This window comes from Eulemur rufifrons, chromosome 19 (genome assembly GCF_041146395.1).
Source record: "Eulemur rufifrons isolate Redbay chromosome 19, OSU_ERuf_1, whole genome shotgun sequence".
NCBI classification, from domain to species: Eukaryota; Metazoa; Chordata; class Mammalia; order Primates; family Lemuridae; genus Eulemur; species Eulemur rufifrons.
Genome location: NC_091001.1, coordinates 86,502,596 through 86,522,038, shown reverse-complemented (window position 1 = coordinate 86,522,038; position 19,443 = coordinate 86,502,596). Strand labels below are relative to the sequence as shown.

The window sequence follows — 19,443 nt, the reverse complement described above, 5'->3', positions numbered from 1 at the left end:
ATCATACTATTAGCTTCAACAGCAACACATTTTCAAAGTAGGCTTCTTTCAAGAAGTTTCAGCATAAGCCAACAACAACCTGTATTACATGGTTTCACAATCAGTAAACACAGAGTATTTTATATGTATATATACATATTTATAAACACCTACTGACTTGAGAGCTGAAAATTTGCACATCACTGGCCCATATTATATCATGGATAGGTCATTGCCTATAGACCTTAACACCAGGCAGGACTATGAGCAACCCCCAAAGTTTAAATATGCCAAGATAAAGCTAACCAAGGGGGCTACATTATTGGATGAGAATACTACAATACTCTAAAGGATAATTTTTATTCTAGCTACATTTTCAGGGAAGGCATGCCAATTTTCCCCAAATCTAATTTGAGATATCAATTAAAAAATTACTTGTAGGTTTCTAAAACAGCACTTCTTGTGTTGGTTAGTAAATTTTTTAAATAACTATACAATGCTTTTAGAAAGTTTCCTGATCAAATCATAAGGCCCAATACATTTTTTTAAATATGTATCTTAAGACTCTGGTCATTCTGATCTTTGAAAATTCAGAGGCTTTCCATATATCCTTAGTCACCTAAACAAATGAGGTTTATGGGAGATGAGAAATACTTTAATTTTCACTTCAGTCTAGAGAAGCATAGTTTTAACTACCTAGTCCAAGTTATTATAGCATTGAAAGGGATTAGGAGATCATCTAGTTCAACTTGTATTCAACGTAAAAACTATCTTTACATCATCCCTATCAACTGGGGCCAACAGCCTCTGCTTACCCCAAACCAGTAACAAGGTAAGTACTACCTTCCCTTACATTTTCAGATAGTCCTAAATTGTGAAAAAATTAACTTTTATACCATACAGATATTGATCTTCTACCCATATTCTACCCTGTTTAAGGCCTCACGAACTATTATGACCCTCTTCCCATTTCCCCAAAGTTATTTCTTCTCCAGTCTAAATGTCCAAACATTAAATTCCTTCTATTGCATGGCTTTCTGCATCTCTCATCATTTAAGTCTCACTCCTCTTGAACCAATCCAGTCTGCTTGCTAATAATCCATTCCATTAAAGTTCCCCTGCTTAACCATATATGCCAAACACTAAACACAATTTCTTAACTGGCCTATGAATCTTAAAACCAAAACCACCATAATGTCTTCATGACTCAGTTTTATTAAAACAGTTAATAGTGTGCCATATAAGGACGACGAAGGGAAAAGCTGGTGTCCCGACTGCGTGCAGGCTGAACCAGTCGTACGAGAGGAGCTGAAGAATGTTAGTGAAGGATGTGTGTTCATCTACTGCCAAGTAGGAGAAAAACCTTACTGGAAAGATCCAAACAATGACTTTAGAAAAACCCTGAAAATAACTGCAGTGCCTACACTACTTAAATAGGGAACACCTCAAAAACTGGTAGAATCTGAGCGTCTTCAAGCCAACCTTATGGAGATGTTGTTCTCTGAAGATTAAGACTTAATGATGGCAATTGTCTTGATTACCTGATTTGTTCTAGTATTAAAAAAAAACTGCACACTTCCTTTGAATTCATGTTAGCTATAAATAAATGATGTTAAAAATTTAAAAAAAAAATAGGGCCGGGCGCGGTGGCTCACGCCTGTAATCCTAGCACTCTGGGAGGCCGAGGCGGGTGGATCGCTCAAGGTCAGGAGTTCGAGACCAGCCTGAGCAAGACCCCGTCTCTACTAAAAATAGAAAGACATTATATGGACAACTAAAAATCTATATAGAAAAAATTAGCCGGGCATAGTGGCGCATGCCTGTAGTCCCAGCTACTCGGGAGGCTGAGGCAGTAGGATCGCTTAAGCCGAGGAGTCTGAGGTTGCTGTGAGCTAAGCTGACGCCACGGCACTCACTCTAGCCTGGGCAACAAAGTGAGACTCTGTCTCAACAAAAAAAAAAAAAAATAGTATGCCATAAAGGAAAAAGAACTGGGTTGGGAATCAGATGATTCCAACTTAACCACTAATTGGCTGTATAGTCACAGAAAGTCACAATCTTCATTCGTAACAAGGAAGAGTCAGAGAGTAGTTGATCTCAAGGTATCTTTCAGCTCAACATTCTCATTATTAATAATTCACTTTATTTGGAGCATTCACTACCTGATATAAGTCAAATAAAACAGAAGTTGAACAGAAAAGTCAAACGCTGAATATATCACTTTCTAAACAGTAGTTTGTGAGTTTTCATAGATTCAAATGAAGTCTGATGGAAGCTATGGACCTTCTCCTCAAAAAGATGTACATATACACAAGTTTTGCTTAACATTTCTGGAGGGGTTCCCTGGAGTCCAGGCTAAGGATTCTTTGTACTAAAATGTAATTAGGGCTGAAAAGGACTTTTAAAAATAAAGTTAAGTTTTTAAAAGAGCTCTTTTGCAGGGGCAGAGGGGTAGAAAAATTTATATGAAAGTCTTTATTTAGGGATAGCAACTAAACAGTTTCAGTATCTATCAACTTGAGTGCATGCTAAGATCACTACAGAAACAAACATAAAGTGCTATATTCTTGCCGATAAATATCTATCTGTAAAGAATTAGAAAAGAATTTTTTTCCTTGAAAGCATAGACAACTTTGAAAGCAAAACAACATAAAATTCTATTTTACTTCCTTTAAATATGTTTCACTGTTTAAATATCTACCTCACACATTTCTGAATTTATCTAACAAGAATTGTATGAAAAACTAACTTAAGCTGGCTTTGTGTAAACTTCAGACCTTTTAAAAGAACAGATATAAACACTGTTAAAAATAAGAAGCATATCCATAGGATGAGTGTTTTAAGAGGCAATAAGAAAAATGCAGCCAAAACTATTTCAAATGAGAAAAAAAAACTTGAGTGTTCAATAACTGACTGTAAATTGACAGAAGTGAGAGATTTCTCATCAACCACTTGTCCTGTTGTTTGAGTGCTAAGGGATTGTTTTCCAATACTGTAATTCAACTGCATTAAGCCTAGGCCAAGCAGACTTCTGTAAGTGGTAAAATGGCGGGGCAAAACTGCATTACAAAATAAACCTATTTGCAACCTCATGCATAAGGCAAGACGATTTACTGGGAACTGAAAGGAGCCAATCATTCAAAAGTCCTAAATATTTGAACATGCAAAGGATCATCTCATTATCTTTTACTTTTCTTTTGCTAGAGTACATGCACTATAGAGCACCCCACTGCCCAAGATATTTTGGATGCCATAAAAATTTTATCTAGTTACTGACTTTTACAGGCATACTCATCTTGAGTTTTTCCAACCCCTGGTTCAAACACTGATATTGTAGTTGAGATGTAGCCAATACTGCAGCCCCCTTGTTTTTACAAGATCCACATTTTAATTTGTATATTCCAGAATTGCCACACAGTTAGTTGAACAATCTTATCAGTCAAGTCTATGCTCATGAAATCTAGCATTTATAGGTTATAGGTGAAAACGCATCTCAAATGAAATGCTGTTATTTTCTCAGATTTATCAAGTTTAAATATATTCTACTTTGGACAGACATGTTACTTTAACCTACATTTGAAATGTCAAAACTTACTAGTTACAGAAATTAACATAAGTGATAACCTTAAATTGTTACAAAAAGTGACAACTCATAAACAGCCACTTTACAAAAATCAAACTACACAGAAAAACACGTTACATATAATGCACCTTTTCATTATGTTAGAATTTCTGTTCAATGTCCACAATTGAGGAAAAAAACAAAAAAAGTAAACATAAGTGCAGCAAGTGTGCACCTTTCTAATCCTTTAATTTCTAATTGTGTGGATTGGTTGAGCATTATCAATTCCCAAGACCTGTGGATAAATTGGCCCTGGTTATTTGCCAATTAACAATTTGAATCTAAGCTGCAAACAGTTACAGTAAAGGGCATTAAGATTTACAACATTGTAGATAAAGTCTAGTTTCCGTTAGTGAAAAGTTTTAAATTCTACAACTGAAACCTTAGGGAAATCAGACCAATATACACATACAACTTGAATAAATGGGCACAGTCTATCATGGTGTTCATCCCATGCAAGTCTGAAGTACTGTTAAGTGTCCTCCTTTAAAAACTTGGGGTGATGGTGCATGCAGTATGCAGTCAAGGTGAATTGCAAGTCTGAGTTTTTCAGAGGGCTTTTTGCTGATGCCGATGTTGTGCATGATGAAGTGTAGAGTCAGCCTGCCGGAGTCCTCTATCCTTCTTAATGCCTCGTCCAGCTTGGGGGAAAAGTCCTTTCCATAGAGAAGCAGTGTGCAAGTTTGCAGTTTGTAAGGAATATTCTGAATCAGTTTCCTCTCCTCCAAAGAGAGAGAGCTGCTTGGAGAAATGCAAGTCCTTGAACTGCGGGCGTGCCTGTATGTGTGGGTTCCTTGTTGAACTAAATATAAATAGCTCAGCACATATCAGTAGGGGGCACTAACGTTCAAGGTTATTTTCCAGCATTACATGGCCTTTGCAACAGAAGCATTCACCAACAAGGTTTTTATTTGAATTAACTAGCTCATCTCAGGAAAAGGAATCTAACTGCATTTAAAAATTTGTCAGCAGATGTAAGTACTTTCTAAAATGCATAAAATACCTACCTCGTCTTCCCAAATATGGTTTAGTGTAGTCCCAACTGTCATTGTCATTCCTAATAACATTTAGACGAGTTGGCTGTTAAGATTGAAAATAAAGTAAGTTCAAATTGTATATCCAAAGCATAAATATTCTTTGGTAAAGTGTTGAAAAAAATATTTACCCTTGCATATTCAATTTTTAGTGTGCAACATCCAGCATATATATCTGCTCCATTGAGTGCTGCTTTAGCCTTCTGGGCACAAAGAACTGATTCAAACATAAGCACTGTTAAGGAAATTAGGTTTAAGGTATCTGATACTTAATCGTTATTCACTTCCAAAGAAAAGGACTTAAAATAATCAGAAGTAACTCTTTTACTTCCAGAAATGTGTTACCAAATAAAATTTCTAGATGAATTTTAGTAGGAGAATTTACTTTTAAGATCAAGGGTACCAAAGAAAATATAATACAACCAAACTATCCACATTAATCCTTCTAAGTCATCAGAAGTACTTTATAAACTGGGGGTAGGGGAGATAATGGAGTGTCGTCCCATTCCCTAGCAAAGAACCTTGCAACCCTGAAAGAGAACCTATTTTACTTAAAAGTAAGAACAACATTGCAAAGAATCAAAATACAAAACAAATATATGATTTTTATACATTTCTGAGAAGGCAGAAATTTTTTTTTTAAGTTACTTAAATCTATAATTTTTTGAAAAAAAATCAAATCACATAAGTACATAAAGTAAAAAACAAAAACCAGGACAGGCGTGGTGGCTCATGCCTGTAATCCTAGCACTCTGGGAGGCCAAGGCGGGTGGATCGTTTGAGCTCAGGAGTTCGAGACCAGCCTGAGCAAGAGCCAGACCCCATCTCTACTAAAAACAGAAAGAAATTAGCTGGACAACTAAAAATATATAGAAAAAATTAGCTGGGCATGGTGGCGCATGCCTGTAGCTACTGGGGAGGCTGAGGCAGGAGGATTGCTTGAGCCCAGGAGTTTGAGGTTGCTATGAGCTAGGCTGACGCCAAAGCACTCTAGCCTGAGCAATAGAGTGAGACTCTGTCTCAAAAAAAAAAAAAAAAAAATTCAAAAACAAACAAAAAACAAAAACAAAAAAAACACCTTGCCAGAAGTAAGCACTGTTAAAGAGTTTGCTGTATGACGCCACCCTTTCCCACGTATGCACATACATACATAGATTAGGGATTTTTCTTTATTTTTATTATTTTTTTAAAAAGGGCTTATACTATATATACTATTTTGCAACTTGCTCTCTTTTTACTCAACATATAACAAATTTAACATAGAGAAGCAGTTCTTACATAAATCGTGACCATTTAAAAGGTTCAATAAAGAAAAGTAAGAAAGATGCTACTGACTCTAAAATTTTGGGACTGCCAAACGATTTTAAGTAAAGAGACAGAAAAGTTCATTTGTAATAAATTTTGAAAAGGTACAAGGTGTACATATCATCAAATAGTGCTATTTTGCACTGTAAGAGGAAGCACTGGACTGTTTTATGGTAGCAAGTTATTCTTTTTTTTTTTTCCTGAAGCAGGGTCTCAACTCTGTCACCCAGCCTGAAGTGTAGTGGTACAATCAGAGCTCACTGCAGCCTCAAACAGCTGGGGTCAAGCAATCCTCCTGCCTCGGCCTCCTGAGTAGTTGGGACTACAGGTGCATTCCACCACACCTGGCTAATTTTTTTTATTTTTTGCAGAAATGGGGTCTCACTATGTTGCCTAGGCTGGTTTTGAACTCCTGTCCTCCAGCAGATATCAAATTATTCTTATCATGGCCGGGCGAGATGGCTCATGCCTGTAATCCTAGCACTCTGGGAGGCAGAGGCGGGTGGATCGCTGAAGGTCAGGAGTTTGAGACCAGCCTGAGCAAGAGCGAGACCCCCGTTTCTACTACTAAAAATAGAAAGAAATTATATGGCCAACTAAAATATATATATAGAAAAAAATTAGCTGGGCATGGTGGCGCATGCCTATAGTCCCAGCTACTTGGGAGGCTGAGGCAGTAGGATCGCTTAAGCCCAGGAGTTTGAGGTTGCTGTGAGCTAGGCTGACGCCACGGCACTCACTCTAGCCTGGGCAACAGAGTGAGACCCTGTCTCAAAAAAAAAAAAAAAAAAAAACCAAATTATTCTTATCATAAATAGTAAAATTCTTTACGGGTACTGCAGTTTGATATTTTCAATCTAAGTCAAATACATTGTTGTGGGAGGAGAAAGTAAACACTACTTGTCTAGAAATGCTTAAACAGGAAAAAATAAGATGCATATGAATTTACACATCATTCATACATATCAATAAAAAATTTACAAATAAAGGATATTCAACCATTGCTTGTATCCCATTTCTCTTGAATATAACAATACGTTGCACTTTTCCAACGGGGTTGCATACAGTATATAAAACATCCTATGAAGAAACAAACAAGATTTCTTCACATTTTACATTTAGAAAAATATTAAAGCTATACTTCATTTTATTTTACCTAAAAAACAACAACTATCAAGATGTCACTTTTATTTTTTACCTATGAAACTAATTTTTAAGATTGTTACACTTTAAAAAATATATACTCACTTTAGAGAAGTTTCAATGAAACATTTTATCTCTTAAATGAATCCTCAATTTTTACTTCAACAGGTAACTAAAATATCTCCTGACAATATATAATTAATAAATCATAACTATAATCAATTTGTTTTTTTCAAATGTGACTCTGAAATATTTAATATTATAATCACTTGAATTTTAGTAATAAATATTTATTAAGGGGTAGTATTAGAACAACTCTAGTATTCATTTCACAAGGCACAACGGCTACAGAAAAAAGATGCAAACAAGATTATACAGTATTTGATGTCACCAAACAAGATGCCTCAGTCATCTAAGAAAGAATCTAAATACCCACTCAGGAATAATTATTCAACTATCAAGAAATATCTTGAGCACCTATGATTACACAGATGTATTGTTAGGCACTAGGGACATAACAAAAACAAATCAAATTACCTATACTAGATTAGTTATATTCTTTTTCCTAAAACACTAAATATTGTAAATATATTAATACTATCTATTAATAAGTTTATGACTAAAATAAGTACAATCAAAATGCCTAATTAAATCTAAAGAATATCTTATGCTTTGCTTTAAGTTTATGTCCCAATATCATATGCCCATACTAGAAATTACCAATCAAAGCTTCCCTTACTGTGATATTCTCCCATTCATTATAAAAATCAAGTGTCTTTGTCACTAGTTTATTATGAAACAGCATACAATCACCAAGTAGAAAACTCAACTGGTTCAAGACATGAATACTTTTTAAAAATTCTACTAATATCACTTTTTATTTTATTTTTTTATTTTTTTTGTTGTTGTTGTTTCTGCTTCACAGCTGCAGGAATAATATCACTTTTTAAAAGGGTGAAGCAGCAGAGAATTTCAAGTAAATCAAAGACAGGTTTTTTAACATACTATCTCAGAATAGCTTATAATAATATGTGCATCTTACTATACTATGGGAGTCTGTCATTCCCTAGTAGATGCTCTTATACTTACATATGCTGGCATATGAGTAAGAGAGATTTCTTGGACCATTTCCAACAAGTCTATCTATAATCCCTTATTATCAGAAACAGAATGGACACTGATGGTAAAGAATTAAATTTTTAATGTGCCTATTTAATTAAGAAAACTGTGATTCTGATCTTAGCTTCAGTGTTCAATGTTTTTCTTTGTTCATTAAAATTGATAGTCAAAATTAAAGTTAATTTTAATAATTTTTTAAAACCATTTTCAAATATCTAGATGGCAGTGAAGGAAACTATCGATCAGTCACTCTAGATGCAAACTGCAAAATAACTTTTAATTTCATTTGTCATACTAAAATACATACCACTGTAATTGGATAAAGAGGATTCTGAATTGAAAGCAGAAGAACTTTGTTGCCTCCTGATGGGTCATCAGTATTTCCTGGCCGAGTGATCCTTTTGCTTGTAGAATAGTTGAAAAAAGCCTGTTGGCCAGCAATGTACACAGGTTCGTCCGCAGCAAATGTCACACATTCTTTGGCACTATCTATGTTTTCAAATTCCACGAGAGCCTGCCTTTTAAATGGCATCATCATCACATAACTGAAAAGGGAGATTGGGAGGAAACAACACAAATATAAATAACCAGTTTACTTAACATTATTTGTTCTCAATCAAGTAAAAGCAGACTTTAATAAAAATGCATCAAATCATACAGATTAGTATTCTTCACTACCTATATCCAATATAAGTCAACTCTTAAATCATCCAAATAAATTGTGATGTATCAGGTAAATCGTACAAATTTGAAAGCTTACCTCTCTGTGATTAAAAGCTTATCCACTCTCATCATCCCCTTCTCAAATACAATTCGCTGTTATCAGTTACTAATGACACTACCCAGTTTATCCTTCGGGCTGATACTCCCAAACAGTATTAGAAAATATCAAGATACAGAAACCAACTGATAACAAAACTCAAAAGGTAGGCAGGCAGACAGAACATCTACTTAACAGCAGAAAGTATAACGTCTCCTGAATTTTCCAAATAAATAAATGTCCACACCAATAACTAAGAACTGACTATACTTTTATTTATCTTATCAAAAACAAGGAACCAGAAGATAAACAGAAACCACCATAGACTGACCAAAGTTCATAAAAATAATCTCCTCCAAAACATTTTTTTAAATATTAAAGAATCTATGAAAAAGCCAGGCGTGGTGGCATGTGTCTGTACTCCCAGCTACTGAAGAGGCTGAGACAGAAGCATCGCTTGAGCCCAAGAGTTTGATTCCAGCCTGGGCAACATAGCAAAACTTCATCTCTCAAGGGGAAAAAAAAAAAGAATCCATGAAGATACTAGAGTATCTAGAATATGGTAATCATGGTTGCCTATGGGCAGGAGGGTGTGGTATTTATTTTTCATAGTATAATCTTTTGGTGGGGGTGGGGAGATCTATTTTAATAGAAGAAGTAAAGAATGAAGAAATGAAAGGGGCCAGGCATGGTGGGTCACACCTGTAATCCTAGCACTTTGGGAGGCAGAGGCAGGAAGACTGCATGAGCTCAAGAGTTTGAGACCAGCCTGAGCAGGAATGGGACCCTGTCTCTACTAAAAATCAAAAAATTAGCTGGGTGCCTGTAGTCCTAGCTACTTGAGGGTTAAAACAGGAGGATCACTTGAGCCCACGAATTTGAGGTTGCAGTGAGCTATAGCTATGACGGCACCACTATACTACCTGGGGCGGGGTGACAGAACGAGACTCTCTCCAAAAAAAAAAAAAAAGAAATGAAGGAAGGAAGAAACAGAAATCACAGCACATGGATCACAAATGGGGAAATAACATGCCATCTATTCACAGGAACAAGAACCTTGAAAATATTTTAAAATACAATTAAATGGTTTTTATAATAGCAGAAGACCAGAGAAATGACATCAAGTCAGATACTCAGTGACATCACTGCTTCTCAATCAGGCAACCAGGACCTACTGCTACACTTTAGAAACTGACAAATGGTACAACATTAGTAAGAAACAGACCACCTTACAGCCTGGCAAATTATTATTCTTATAAATATCAGCTTCCTCATTTATAAAACTGGGACAACTGCTGTCAAGATCACAGTTATTGCATACAAAGTACTGATCCCAGTGTCTGCCACATTGTAAGCCCTCAATAAAAGGTAACTATTACTGTAGTTTCTACAGACCTTGTCACATTCATCTTTATATCCTCAGAAGCTATAAACAGAGCCTGGTACGTAGCAAGTACTCAGTATTTGTTGATCTAGGAGGTTTATTAGCTCTCTCCACCTACATCATTCAGAATTAAAGAAGTAAATACAGAAACAACAAGGCCTTAAATTTACCAACTGTTAAGTGCAAAATATAAATCCCAGGACAGAAAACACTTCTTTTAAAAACACAGACTCTTCAATGAAGTCTAAAGTCTTGCATATGAAAAATAGAAAACCCTGGAATCAGGTCTATCTATGCTAAAGAAAATTCAAGAAGAATAAATGTTCTCTTATACAACAAAAAAGTTGGTTTAAAACGTAAACGTATCACCAAGTTTATGTTTTTATAATATTATATTAATAATGCCACCTGGAAACACACACAAAAAATAAAGGTACAGAAATATTTATTGGCCTATTATAGACCTGGACATACTAAAATTGCTTTCTATAACTAAAAAGAAGTTAGCGAGCTAGAAACACAAACTTAAAAGTGAAAACGGTTACCAGAAAAGTGGCATCATAAGAAGATAGAGAAGAAAAAAATTAAAATGCTACAAAATATTTTACCATGTGCTTAAATTGTCTGGTATACAATTTAAAAAAAAAAAATCCTTAAAAAGCATTAATACAAGCGAGTAGAAGACCAAAGAGAGAAAAGCATAACAAAACAAAAAGGTTACGGGACATGATAGGGTCAATGCTTTTACCTCCACAGAATGAAAAATCTTTACTAATTTTTAAATTAGAAACATAGGAAAAGGCAACAAATTTAGTGCACAAACTGGGTCCCAAAAGTTTTGTTAAAACTAGCGTAGCTAATCACTATCTAACATCTTCTCTTTTAACTGGAAGGGAGAATGGAGAAAAGAGACATACGATATATTTTTAATATCCTTTTGATTACATTATATAAATATATTACAGAATTAGAAAAAAGACAAAAAGGTAAAAATATAGCAGTTTTATTACTCTGACAAAATCATGCTTAATATCTTGTTGTATCTTCTTCTAAACTTCTTTCCCACGTATCTAGTTTTTAGGCATAAACTTACTCTATATTGAACTTGGTGATTCACCTTTTTAATATAAGCAGTTTCTATAATCTTTATAATCCCACACATAACATTAAATATAGGCTGGGTGCGGTGGCTCATGCCTGTAATCCCAGCACTCTGGGAGGCCAAGGCGGGAGGATGTCTCGAGGTCAGGAGTTTGAGACCAGCCTGAGCAAGAGTGAGACCTCGTCTCTACTAAAAAAAAAAAAAAGAAAGAAAGAAATGATCTGGACAGCTAAAAATATATATAGAAAAAAATTAGCCGTGCATGGTGGCACATGCCTGTAGTTCCAGCTACTTGGGAGGCTGAGGCAGAAGGATTGCTTAAGCCCGGGAGTTTGAGGTTGCTGTGAGCTAGGCTGATGCCATGGCACTCCAGCCCGGGCCACAGAGTGAGACTCTGTCTCAAAAAAAAAAAAAATTAACTATATACATACATACATAAATACACAAATAGGGAAAGGTTCTATAATTGTAACATTTTGAAGCACAACTTCTACTCCTGGAGGCTGTTCAAGGTTCCTTCAGCCTTAACAGCAGCCTCCTCTTATTCAAGATCATTTTAGACTACTGAAACTCCTATTATACTTAGTTATGCCAATTAAGCTCTTAATTATACACTAATTTGTTCCAATTATTTCATGACTTTTCTATCCACATAACTACCAATCTTGAGGGCAGAATGATGCAAATTAACTGAATGACATTCATCTATGCAAGACTTTACCATAGACTAAGTATCAAAAAATCTAGAATCTAAAAACAGGCCATCCAGGAGTAATTCAAGCAACTCACCAATTTAAAATAGTTTAATTTCTTTAATCCCCAACAATCAGGTCATGGTACTAATTAACATCAAAATAGTTATTTTCCCTAAAGTTTGCTCACCAACTTGTTTTCTGACATTTGCCTCAGTACTTCTTGACTATAATAATTTTCAAAGCCCTAAATATTAATATAGAAGAATAGAGGAAAATAAGCCAGAGACACTCACCTCTTAGAACTCCATGGGACAACGTACCACTTATATATCATTTGAAGGTACTTACAGAGACCAGGGGTAGTTTAGTGCCAACATGTAAGACTAAAGGAGGTCTAAGGAGTCTGCCTGCTTCAACGTATAACTCTCAAAACAGACTTAACTTCCAATATCCACTCCAAATGACTAAGAATTGATATAGTCATCTTAGTGATACACTTTCAACACACAGGCTTTACTATGTCCATGTGGATTCTCAATTTGTACACCCAAGGATAAACAAAGTGTAATAGTGGTTCTAGTTACACATGTAGAGCATAACATGTTTGTCAAGTCATCTACCTCTCAATGAGGTCACCAAAGAAATAAAATGATTCCATGATAGAAGGTGTCACCTAACACTATTTCTACTCCATTGAAAGAATGATCTGCTTCTGCTGGACATTTCTGATCACTCCTATCTATTTATGCATTATCCTCTCAATACTTGAAAATTTAACATGAATTTCTATAAAATTGAAGCAATCAAGCCATCTCAGCAAATGTATTGAAATTTATCTCCTATTTATACATTTCAACTTGCTCTGTGTTTTGGATGTCTATAACAAAGAACCCAAACATATCCATTAAGAAAAAAATTATAAAATCAACTCTAGATTATCTATACTGAGAACAACAGCCAGGTATAGTCCAAAAATAATTTAGAATTTTTGAGTGTTTATTTTCACTCTTCAGATCCACTTTTCTAATTATGTTTTCACTTAATATTCTTAAGCATATATCAGCTGTGGGAAGAGAAAAGAGGAGCCTGAGAGAATACAAAGCACAAAAGGAAGACAAACTGGGCTAAAACATTGACTGTTCATGATCTACATTAACAACTCAGCAATATGCACCTAAGCAAATAATGTCTACCCTTAATCTACCCACTTTTAGTTGCCAATTCCTAAATATTCCAGAACCAAAAAAAAAAAAAAAAAATCAGTATTCAAGTACTACTACTTGTACTCTGAACATGAGGGGCATTATCAACTCATCAGTTTACAGCAGTGTTTGAGAAGCAATCATGGATGCATTTGAAAATCAGATGAAAAATACACATAATTTTACATACCACTTTGGTGGGGGGAGTGAGAGGTGATCATGGATTCACAAAAATACATCCATGCATCACTCAGGAAGGTTAAAAATAACAGGTTTAAAAGGTTCCAAAGAAATACAGTCATAGGCAAACAATATATGCTATGCTAAATATCAAGCCTTACAGCAAGCAAGCCAGCCTCGTTCTACCATACTGTTTTCAATCTGCATGAAGTCCCTATTGTTCTTACCATATTGTCCCAAATTTTTCCAGAGCCTCCACAAGGTCTGCTTCCACCACAGATTCACAGAGTCCTCGAACATGGACAACAGGTGAAACAGAAACTTTATGGTGACTTCCACCTGCCTCCTAGCAAGAGAAAATAATTTCTAGTTAAAAACTTTAAAAGTCAAAATTTTACCTTTTAGTAAATTCAACTTGCATTAAAAAGTGAACATTAAAAAAAATCCCATTCCCAGATGAGAAGCAACTTAAAAAAAAAAAAATCCCAAACCAAACTGCAACATACAAGTTAGCAAAAGCAGCTGAGAAAAAAATCATCAAATGTTTGTTTTGAAATACTTATTTCTAAAAAGGGAGCATTCTACCTTAATGAGAAGTACAAAGAAGTTATTTAATAACTTATTTCAACTTCAAGGAAATCTCAGAAAAAATTTCAGCAGATATATAAGGCATGCTATAATTGGAAATATATAATACAATTTCATAGTTTTACCTCCCTAAAATCAAAATCTTAAGTAGTCCAAAACGAAAAAGTCCCAATTAAAAATTTTTCCTTAATATAAAGATTATATACTTATTTTTCCTGTAACATGATTTATTTTTCTTATTCTTATTTTATTGGTTATCTAGTCCCACTATAACTTGAAGTTACTCACTTAGCATGTCAATACACATGACAAACTTATACAAGGTACCATCTTTGCTGATGAACAAGGAATATTCAAAAGTGCAAGCCCTCCTGGGCATCTACTGACTATTATGTATATTTGAGCATGCCCAGCAAGATGTTTCAAAAATGTAAGAATATGGTCTTTAGCCGGGCGCGGTGGCTCACACCTGTAATCCTAGCACATTGGGAGGCCAAGGCGGGAAGATGGCTCGAGGTCAGGAGTTCGAGACCAGCCTGAGCAAGAGTGAGACCCCGTCTCTACTAAAAATAGAACGAAATTATATGGCCAACTTAAAATATATAGAGAAAAAAATTATCTGGGCATGGTGGCGCATGCCTATAGTCCCAGCTACTCGGGAGACTGTGAGCTAGGCTGATGCCATAGCACTCTAGCCCAGGCAACAGAGCGAGACTGTCTCAAAAAATAAAAAAATAAATTAAAAAAAAAAAAGCATATGGTCTTAAAGTTTGTTTTAAAATGTAATATCTGTAAGAATTACTTTTAAATGCAAATAGCTCTCATTTACTTATTCAAGTTCTATTAAGACAAAGATCTATATTTACAAATGCCACCAGGCACTTCTCTTGCATCACGTCACAAACAACTTACATGTACCATCCATTTATATACACAAGACAATCTGTTAAATAAAGGTTTTTTCCTCCTATAAATGGTCTAATCTGAAAGCACTAATGTTTTACCAATCAAACTTAACAATTACTTTAATAAAATTAAATCTCTTTAAGGCTATCTTAAATGACTCATCAATTTTTCTTATTATACGACCATTAGGAAAATATAACAAATGAAATGCCCTGCCAATAAAAAAAGCTAGTTTAAAGAAAGAAACTGATTTAAACATATAAAGTAACCACGGGACTCCTCTTATACTTTTGTCAAACCTAAAAAATAAATTCAGTCCTTTGCAAATACTAATTCAGTCCTTGGAATTTCATTTAATTGCTTATGCTCAGCCTTTTCTATGGTTAAACAGATAGTCATTACATGCCACTAAGTTCGAAATGAATCACTCTTGATTGTAGCCTATATAAACCAACACTCCCCTTTAAGCAATGTTAACAAATGAGATTCTGCCTAAGTGAAATTCAACAAGCAAATGTGCATTATCATCACTAAATTATTAAATATAACTCAAGAACAGTAAGGAAAAAAAGCTCTAAATAATACCTAAATACCGAATTTAGAGTACATATTTAAAGTATAACAAGTTTAATTCTCAAAATAATTAGACAATAATAAACTGCACCATATAATTAAGACAGTCATTTCAGTCAATTCTTAGAAATCAGGTGGAAAAGGTAAAAGGGAAACAGAAAATTGTACTGGCCTGAACTCTTCAGTCAGTATCAACAAATAGTAGAAGGAAGATTGTAGTTTGAGACTAAAGAGACACAACAACCAAATGCCATGTGTGAGGCTTCATTTTATAATAGTTAAAACTGCTATAGAAGACATACTAGGGACAGTTAGGGACATATTAGGAGAAATGTGAATACACACAAGATATTACATTAACATAATAGAATTATTATTGTCTTAAGTATGAAAAGTAATGGTTATGTGAAAGAATACCCTTACTCGGCCGGGCGCGGTGGCTCACGCCTGTAATCCTAGCACTCTGGGAGGCCGAGGCGGGTGGATCGCTCGAGGTCAGGAGTTCGAGACCAGCCTAAGCAAGAGCGAGACCCCGTCTCTACTAAAAATAGAAAGAAATTATATGGCCAACTAAAAATATATAGAGAAAAAAAAATTAGCTGGGCATGGTGGTGCATGTCTGTAGTCCCAGCCACTCGGGAGGCTGAGGCAGTAGGATCGCTTAAGCCCAGGAGTTTGAGGTTGCTGTGAGCTAGGCTGACGCCACGGCACTCACTCTAGCCCACTCACTCTAGCCCGGGCAACAAAGTGAGACTCTGTCTCAAAAAAAAAAAAAAAAAAAAAGAATACCCTTACTCTTAGGAATGCTGGGATATTTAGGGATGAAGTGTCATGAAATCTATAACTTACTTTCAAATAGTTTAGGGGAAAAAGTATGTATATAAATATAGATAAAGATGTTTTTATCAAACTCCAAGTGGCAAAATGTTAAAAACTGTGGAATCTAGGTTATAAGTATATGTAATTGAGCATTTTATGTAATGAAAAGGGTGTGATATTTTATTATAATATTTGAAACCTATAAAAAGGTATGAAGAATATAAAAATACCCATGAACCCACCATCCTGTTTAAAAAGTAAAACACTACTAATCAATTGATCACATCTCCTCTTCTTATGCTTCCCTTCCTATCATGGGTAACCACCATCCTGAATATAGTGTTAAAAAATATGACTATTTTTCAAATTGGTCTTCCAACAAAGAAATGGATTACAGGACCAATTTAAAAATCCCTCCAAAGATCTCATTTTAATATATTATTATTTAACTATATTTTCTAAATGGAATAGCTTGAAACCAAAGTCATTCCCTAAAAGCTGGAAGATGTTAAATACAATCAACATGGTAGTTAGGGGAAGATAAGATTATCTCAACCTCAAGACAGAAAACACATCCCATACCTCATGTATTTCCCTTATTCCCACTCCATGAATCTGCCATTCATGGGTGTATCTACCTTGATGTTTCCCTAACATTAAATTACATCCCCTTTTCTTTAATCTAAAACTTTCTCATCCTTTTTGTAGTTTATTTAAAGAAGAAAAAAACCATAGGGTTATTTCCAAATATAAAACTGATATATTAAAGATGTCTTTTCTTTGTTCTGTATTGACAACCAGGGGGGAAAAAAAGATAAAGATGTCTTTTCAAACTATATTTCCACATGCTCTCCAGAGCTTAGTTTTCTACCCTCACTTTTCCCCCCAAAATACTAACACTCTTCTTAAATCACTTTCTTTTCTCTATCTGTACTATTTACTGATGAGAAGAAATCTGAAATCATTTGTAAAGCTTCTTTTACCTACCCTAAAATTACCTCTTTTAAGCATTATATTATGCATCTGATTCCTAAATTGATGGATAGATCTGTATTGTTTATCCCCATCCATATATTAATATTTTGGTCATGTCTTCTCCAGCTTAAGGAGTCTTTTTTTTAATCCTTTCTCATAAAGAAGCACAGGTTCTCTCCATTTCAAATGTTTAGTTATCTAGGCTCTTTCTTGGTCTATTATATTTAATACTTACCAGACTAGAAACAATATTCCACATGCATACCCAGCAAATGAAGGAATGCCTGCAATGTAGGAATATTTTTTTTTTTATTGCAAAATCCTTTCTTTAGGTAAACTGAGCTAACTATAATGGAGACATTATCTGGTCCCCACTACAGGCTGGTCTTTGAGGGGCTGGTAGTTTGGAATGGTTATGAGTAGACCAGTAGTAACTTTGACTACTGAAGATTAAAGATCAGACTCTACTGAAGAGAAGAGCACCTCAGTACAGTATAAATGAAGCTTCTATCTAAAAGGAATAAAAGGCTGGGTGTGGCGGCTCATGTCTGTAATCCTAGCACTCTGGGAGGCCGGAGGCAGGAGGATCCCTTGAGGTCAGGAGTTCGAGACCAGCCTAAGCAAGAGCGATACCCCGTCTCTACTAAAAATAGAAAAATTAGCCAGGCATGGTGACATGTGCCTGTAGTCTCAGCTACACAGGAGGCTGAGGCAGGAGGATTGCTTGAGCCCAGGAGTATGAGGTTGTCGTGAGCTAGGCTGATGCCATGGCACTCTACCCCAGGCAACAGAGCAAGAATCTGTCTCAAAAAAAAAAAAAAAGAAAGAAAAAGAAAAAAGGAATAAGAAAGGCCCATTAACAACTTTTCCTATAGTAAAAAGAAACAACTAAACCATAAACTCACAAAGGCTAGGTATAATGTCTTTAAAGCTTTTTTTTAATTTTCTCAATTGTCTCCATGCATAGCACAAGCTCAACAACCATTGAATAACTTTTTCTGCCCTCCTATAATTATAGAATTTTAAAAGATCAACCTAAAATTCATTCCTTTCATTCTCTGACACCAAACACACACAGAACCACTGCCAAATGATAATCTAAACTCTCCTTAAACATCTTCAAATGACAAGAAACATACTACCTCACAACAATCCACTATATTTTTAGAAAAGTCTTCATTACATGCATCCAAATCTGTCTTCTATAGCTCCCTATCCAAAATGGCTTTTGGAGTCAGACCAGTGTTTGAATCTTTGGACATTTACTAGCTCAGTGATTTTAGGTTAATTACTTTAAATTTCTAAGCCTGAGTTTCTCTGTTAAAAGACAAACACAAAAAGTTAAAAAACCACAAATTCCTTATCATGCATGACTACAATGAATAAAACATACGTAAAATGTCAAGCATGGTGCTAGATGTAGTTATTGAACAAGTGTTCAATAAGGAAAGTTGGCACTTGCTACCCTCATTTACACATTTCCCTTTTCTACATAACCTTCCAATTACCTGGATTTGTAATGATTTCTTAAATCACACCTAAGTTTACCCTTCAAGCTAACTATCCTCCAGATTCTTCGGTCACTACTCGTACGACCTGATTTCTAGTGCCTTCTCCATCCTGGTAATCTTTCTCTGGATACATTAGTATTTATTAACATAGTAGCAAGAAATGAGTACAATATTTTCAGGTACATAAGATTATTTCCTACCTTACTTTGGATACTTCATATAGACCAAGGACAATGTTGTAAGGGGCAACTGTAAATATTATTTTAACTCATACTATGCTTAGAGTTAACCTATATGTTTTCTTCTTATTAAATTAAACAAATATCTCTATTTGGACTTTTTCTCTTTATAAAGAAATAATATGGCAGATTCAAAATATGCAAAATTCTTTAATTTTCCTATCCAAAGTTTTTAGATCCATTTGGTCATAAAGCAAAGATTAAAAAGAACAATCATCTGATTCAAATAACTTTTTAAAAAATAATCTTGGCCAGGCGCGGTGGCTCACACCTATAATCCTAGCACTCTGGGAGGCCGAGGCGGGTG

At 35.0% G+C, this 19,443-nt stretch overlaps 1 protein-coding gene across 2 annotated transcripts in view; it reads right to left on the bottom strand.

Annotated features, from left to right (window-relative positions):
- Positions 1-19,443, bottom strand: part of HNRNPLL (heterogeneous nuclear ribonucleoprotein L like) — a 40,230-nt gene that overhangs the window by 15,527 nt on the left and 5,260 nt on the right. For both annotated transcript variants that reach the window (XM_069494287.1, XM_069494286.1), the window contains 5 exons: positions 13,753-13,871; positions 8,510-8,747; positions 6,935-7,020; positions 4,767-4,863; positions 4,609-4,681 (listed from right to left, as the gene is read on the bottom strand). In XM_069494287.1, the coding sequence (XP_069350388.1) occupies positions 4,609-4,681; positions 4,767-4,863; positions 6,935-7,020; positions 8,510-8,747; positions 13,753-13,871 (613 nt within the window). The remainder of the gene's footprint in view (positions 1-4,608; positions 4,682-4,766; positions 4,864-6,934; positions 7,021-8,509; positions 8,748-13,752; positions 13,872-19,443) is intronic.